Source organism: Cibotium barometz, chromosome 12, assembly GCF_041138505.1.
Source record: "Cibotium barometz isolate CiBa-2024 chromosome 12, ASM4113850v1, whole genome shotgun sequence".
NCBI classification, from domain to species: domain Eukaryota; kingdom Viridiplantae; phylum Streptophyta; class Polypodiopsida; order Cyatheales; family Cibotiaceae; genus Cibotium; species Cibotium barometz.
This window is the reverse complement of record NC_141057.1, coordinates 55,115,756-55,122,027: the sequence shown is the minus strand read 5'-3', so window position 1 is coordinate 55,122,027 and position 6,272 is coordinate 55,115,756. Positions and strand designations below refer to the sequence as shown.

Sequence of the window (6,272 nt, the reverse complement as noted above, 5' to 3'; positions counted from 1 at the left end):
CCTTGTTTGCTAATGGGATAGGTGTTATTTCCAATATTGAAATGTGGTATAAGCGGACAGGGCATGTAAATGTGGGAAGGAGTACAAACCTTTTGATAAGGACGTTTTGTTTACGAATGGGATAGGTATTATTTTTAATATTGAAATGTGGCATAAGCAAGGCACCCTTTCCCAAGTCAAGGGAATGTGAGAAAAAGACCACTTGAGGTTATACACACAGATGTATGGGGACCAACACAGATAACTTCTCTTAATGGCTGTCATTATTATATTTATTGATGACCATACTAGGAAAGTATGGATCTACTTTTTATGAAAGAAAAGAGTGAGGTTTTTGAGCATTTTGAGCATTTTAAAGCTCTCGTGGAAAAATAAAATTGTATGTCCATAAAGTGTCTGAGATTTGTATCAAATGAGTCCCATACATTTTCACGAGCTCATAGGATAGTGAGACAGCTAACATGTAGATATACCCCTTTAGCAAAATGGAGTGGCTGGCAAATTGTTGAAGTTGCTTCTTCTCATAGGATAGTGAGATAGTTAACATGCAGATATACCACTCAACAAAATGGAGTGTGGCTAGCAAATTGTTGTTGAAGTTTCTAGAGCTATGTTGAGGCAGTGCATACAAAAGTTTACATCATGAATGCCTAGAACAACAATTCATGGTACGACACTCGAGGAGTGTTTTATGGGTTATAAGCCAAATGTGTGTCACTTGAATTGTGTGGCTTATGTACATGTTCCAGATGAGAAGAGACCAAAACTTGAACCTAAAGCTGAGAAATCCACAAAGGGATCAAATAGTTGTCTCTTCCTTACCAAACAACTTTTTTTTCTTGTTGAGGTAACATGGATCTATCTTCAAAACCAATGAGGGCTTCTCATTCACATAGGGATCAAACACTTGTCTCTTCCTTTCCAAAACAACTTCGTTTTCTTGTTTAGGTAAGAAGGATCTATCTTTAAAGCTAATAAGGGTTTCTCATTCACATAGGGATCAAACACTTGTCTCTTCCTTGCCACTTTAATATGAGCATGTGAGGACTCCCTAGTGCTTATAAACATGATAATAGATAGAGGCAACAAACACAAATGGTAAACACTAAAAACTATAAAAATAATGATACATAATTGGATAGAGATAGCTCTCATGCATATACACAAAGGATATGATGACATGCATAGACACCATGTTTCATTACAAATACACTACAATAGTATACATTATGTATATAGTGCATTGCAATAGTATATAATGAGGGAAATAAATATTGATAAAGGAATACATGGACACTTCTCATGTATAGAGAGAGACAAGGACATGACTTGTAAAGGCACACGTTATAAGGAACAAATGCATAAGCAAAAAAGATAGTTAATAACACTACAACATGCACATATGCAAGGCCATCAACCACGCCATATACATACACGATATCTTACAAGCTAGAGAAGATGGAAATAAAACACAAAGCACAATCACATCGTGCATGGCACAAAAAAGCACATAGTGCAAGTATAATGCAAGTAGTATAACGACATAAGCACAACTATGAAACAAAGGAATACAAGTAAAATATACATATAGTGCCTATATGAAGATCTTACATGTTTCTTCACCCTCGTTTAGAGACTTAAGGCTGATAACACCATTTGTAGGCCTTATTATATGGGAAAACTAATGGTCACCTGCTCTGCTGTATAGACACAAAGGTTTTCTTCATCAACTTCTAAATAACCTATAGGAGCAATAGAAGATTCATGACGTAAAAAAGAAACTCTGATCAATGCAATGCCTCCAGTACAACTGTTGGTGATATTTCTCAAGGTTATCTTCAAGTGGAAATGGAGTATACACATGTAAACAAGAAAAAATATATTAAAGAAGGCAAACATAAAGAGCACACAGGAAAAAGATAGGCAAGTGCAGAAATTAGAGATACAAGCTTGGAGTCGACAAGTTCCCTAGGACATGTGTTGCAAAATAATTAATAAACACCAAAAAAAGATTTTGGTTTCTTATTTTTCTTTATTTGTGTTGCATATTCACTCAATTATGAGTTGCCTATTTTTCGTTAAAGTGGTAGACTAATAAATAGGCAGTTAGCATTTCCCTCTCCTCCTTTTTCTCCATGATTCTAGGTGCCCCCATGCCTCACACCCCTCACTAGCCTTCCACCATAACCCCCCTTCCTAGGTATGCTACCTCACTCTCTTCTTGTGTTAAGATATAAACAAAGACAAAAAGCTAGTGCATGAGTGGGCTCGAGACAACAAAGAGGAAGATAGAGAAAGCTTGCGTAGAGCATAAGCAAACAAAGGGAAGTAGAAAAAAAGGTAGGTTTGGGGAGGAAATGAAAGGTCCTCCCTTGTTCCTCCTTTGCATAGACCAGCAAAGAGAGAGAGAGAGAGAGAGAGAGAGAGAGAGAGAGAGAGAGAGAGAGCTCTTTTTTGTAGCATGAGCAAAAATGACATAAGGTTCCCCTTGCATTATCCTTGGATAACCTAACTTTGGCACATGAGCTTGTTCCAACAAGCCCCAGAAGGTTCAAGACATAGAAAAAAAAACGAGCATGCAAGAAGGTGCAAGAGAGATGCATGTGGTGGGTGCATACACTTATGCAAGCTCAAGTACGTGTTTTGTGACGTTTTGCCCTTCTGCTAGGTTCAGAAAAGGCAGGTTCACTTTGTCCTAGAGCTTTGAAAAAATCCGCCTCATCTTGAGAGGAGAAGGAGAAATGCCTCCTCTATTTTTTTAAAAAGAGTAGTAATTGGATGAAATTATGAAGAAAATGCTTGTTCAATTTTGCCTTTTCCTCTTCAACTCATGGCTACCTCATCTAGATCCCTTGGGAAGAGAATCGAGCTGGCCCTTGCGAATAGAACAGCCAGATGAACTATCTCTGTTCAACTCCTTGAGCATGCATGCCTAGGAAATGTGTTCCTCCCATTTTCTATGAGAAAGATTCATGTGAGGATCACTCAAAAATGTCCCCAAACAGCTGGGGCTTGGGCGTCATTGTAGAGGGACTAACTCCACGGACAAGCCTCAAATGCGTGAAAAACCTTTAAAAAAGCTGGAATATTCGTGTATTTATTTATCATAGTTGCCCTAAGTATATTAGAAGAGGGCCATTCCAGTGCTTCCCGCCCTCTAGGAGGCCCAGATTGGACCGTTTTGGCCTAGCAGAGGGAGCTTAGCGAGCTATCCCTGTTATTGTCAGTCACCTTCCCTAATAGGTTTTAGGGCTTTCTCTGTCGCTGTGGGTGTGTTCATGGACTCCGATGTGGGAAAGCTTTTCATCGGCGGGATCTCATGGGAGACCACGGAGGAGACGCTCAAGGAACACTTCAGCTCCTATGGCGAAATCACAGACACCGTCATCATGAAGGATAGGGCAACAGGCCGTGCCAGAGGCTTCGGCTTCGTCGTCTTCGCTGATCCGGCCGTTGCAGATAGAGCCGTGCTTGAAAAGCACACAATCGAGGGGAGGACGGTAAGACAGTTTTTTTTTTCCGGTTAAGGGTTTTTCCCCGAAGCTAGGGTTAAGGTTTTCTCCCAAGTGGTCAGGGATTTCTGCCGGAGACTAGCGTGACGGTTTTCTGGACAAAGATTGGGTTATGGTGTGCTGATGAAAGCTAGGGTTAGGGTTTTCTGCCCGAAGCTATGGTTAGGGTTTTTGCCCTCTAGCCAGGGTTAGAGTTTCCTCCACGAAGCATCTTCTGCTCCATTTCTAGGACCGACAGCTGCAGAGTTAGGGTTTTCTTTCCTTTGAATGCCAGGACCTGACAATGCCTTTCTTTTTCTGTGATCTTGTGCAGGTTGATGTCAAGAAAGCTGTTCCGCGGGATGAGCAACACCAAAACCCTGTCAGGGGTGCCAATACGGGTCCTAGAACAAAGAAGATATTTGTGGGAGGCTTGGCTGCCTCTGTTACCGAAGACGAGTTCAAGAATTATTTTGAACAGTTCGGAAACATCACAGATGCTGTTGTGATGTATGACCATGGCACACAACGACCCAGGGGCTTTGGTTTCATCACATTTGATATTGAAGATGCAGTTGATAAGGTTCTTCAAAAAAACTTCCATGAGCTGAACCAGAAGATGGTGGAGGTGAAGCCAGCTGTACCAAAAGAAATGTCAGCGCCAGGAGGAAGAGGTCCTGGAGGTGGATATGGTGGCGGTGCGGGTGCTGGTCAAGGGGCCTATGGGCAGGGGTATAATGGTAATCAGGGTAACACATATGGTGGCAACCAATTTGTTGGAGCTTCATCTGGAAGGGGTGGCTATCCTCCTTATGGATCTGGTGGCTATGGGGGTGCTCCCTATGGATCTGGTGCAGGGTATGGACCTGCCATGAATGGGGGCTATGGTGCAAGTGGCTACCCTGGTGCTGCAGGGTATGGAGGTGCTTCAGGATATGGGGGTGCTGCAGGTTATGGGGGCTATGGCAATGCTCCACCTGCTGCAGCTGGCTATGGTAATGCAGGTGGATATGGAACAGCGTCAGCTGCAGGAGGGTATGGAACTGCTCCTGCAGCAGCTCCAAGGAGCCCTTGGGGAAGCTCTGGTGGGATGTACTCCACGGGGGGGAATCCAGCTGGATTTGGAGCTAACAGTGGGGGAACGGGTGGTTATGGAAGTGGTGGATGGGGTTCTGGTTCTGCTGCTGGACAGGCAACTACTGGGACTGGGGGTTATGGAGCTGGTGGTGGTTATGGCTATGGGGGAGGTGAAGCTAGCTATGGATCGAGTGCTTCTGGATATGGGGCTCAAGGCGGTAACTATGGATCTGGCCCAGCTGGAGATCCTTACAGTGCTTCTGGTTATCAAAGGTCAGGACCTGATTCTGGTGTGAATGCAGCTGCTTGTTATGGGGTTGGCAGTGGTCCATCTCCAGAAGGCTATGGTGTAGCTGGGAAACAAACACAGCGAGGGCCTGATACTCGCTTCAGGCCTTACCCAACCCACAGTTGAGCAGTCCGCTTGAATTTTGTTCCAGAGGACCGTTCAGACTTCTGCTGCAACAATTTTGGACATGGGTTTACCTGTTAATTTACCACATGGCTGTTGGTGCCATTGGACTGACTGTTGGCTGGATTGGATATGGTCAGTAAGTCTGGACTTTGCTGTTTAGGAGTAGGCCGGTAGCAAAAATTGGGTTGGGAGTGATTTAAAGTAGTTTGAGAATACAGGCTTGTGTTAGCAGGCGTGTTCTCCATTTTCTTAGTATTTGAAGTACTAGTTAAATATAAAGACTTCACAAAAATCAGCTAATGCACGAGGACAGCAGGATACCATCAGCCTGTTGTTTGAGATCTTTTAGAAGGTTTTGTGGCTAAGTGAGCAGACAAGAGCTTATCCTCCTAAGGTGTCTAGTCTCTCGTCTATTTGGAAACTGCAGGCTTTACAGTGAATACTGCCTGAATCTATGAAAACAGCAAGTAGACAGGAGCAGATTATTTTCTCTATGCACCAGCATAGAAGCTATGCAAAATTTGTAGGTTGAGGTAAAGTAAGTTCTTTGTGCTCATTGTCATGTGTCCTGAATGTGCCAGATTCACAGGAACTTGCTTTTACACTCGATGACTTGGAGCGTCGTTTGGAAAAAGGCAGACATCTCATCACAGCTCTGGTGATTCAATGGAGGCAGCATTATTCAACCTTAACTTTAAGAGTTGGCATATGAGGATCCTTTGTGGTTTCCTGCTTTGATTTGTACTGATTAAGATCATGTGCATGCCTAAGAGTTGTATACTTTGAAGCATTTTTGGTGACTTGATATATTTAAATCACTTATGGGTATATTTTCAAGGAGCTGGTTTCTGATAAATATCTATGCCATAATTTTGTGACTTGGGAAGTTTGTGCATTTGGTTTTGATTATTTGTTCTCTTATAGGCTGTGGGTTGTGCCCTTGATGAAGACTTTGCACTTCTGATATTTTGCCTTGAGCTTTTCTGATGGATGGCCAGTAGCTCTGAATGTTACTATTGCCATGTGGTTTCCTTCTATACCATTGTATTTTGGAGGAAAGGTAAGGTGTTCTTTATCTTTGATGGGCAAGGCTCCCAAAATAACAAGACCCAAGGAACATGTCCTCTCAAGGAACAAGTCTTTTCTGTGAAGAATACTTTTGTTCTTAGTAACCATAGTATCATAGATTTGTGAGTTTGATTTGTGTAATTAGATTTTTATAGTATGTTATATTTCAATGCAAAGTTTTGTCTCCACACGGCCACTTCATACAGGCTTAGCTTTCTCCC

At 42.5% G+C, this 6,272-nt stretch overlaps 1 protein-coding gene across 2 annotated transcripts; it reads left to right on the top strand.

The window, feature by feature from the left end:
* Window positions 1-3,126: 3,126 nt before the first annotated feature.
* Window positions 3,127-5,862, top strand: LOC147633601 (heterogeneous nuclear ribonucleoprotein 1-like). Of its 2 annotated transcripts, XR_015267148.1 has the most exons (3): window positions 3,127-3,500; window positions 3,826-5,115; window positions 5,565-5,862. XR_015267148.1 is itself a non-coding variant. In XM_086806726.1 (2 exons), exons 1-2 carry the CDS (start codon window positions 3,279-3,281, stop codon window positions 4,981-4,983), a joined length of 1,380 nt encoding a protein of 459 aa, XP_086662852.1. In that variant the 5' UTR covers window positions 3,127-3,278; the 3' UTR covers window positions 4,984-5,862. The 2 variants fall into 2 exon arrangements, 1 of the variants encoding a protein (XP_086662852.1); XM_086806726.1 differs by having other exon boundaries at window positions 3,826-5,862.
* Window positions 5,863-6,272: the final 410 nt, after the last annotated feature.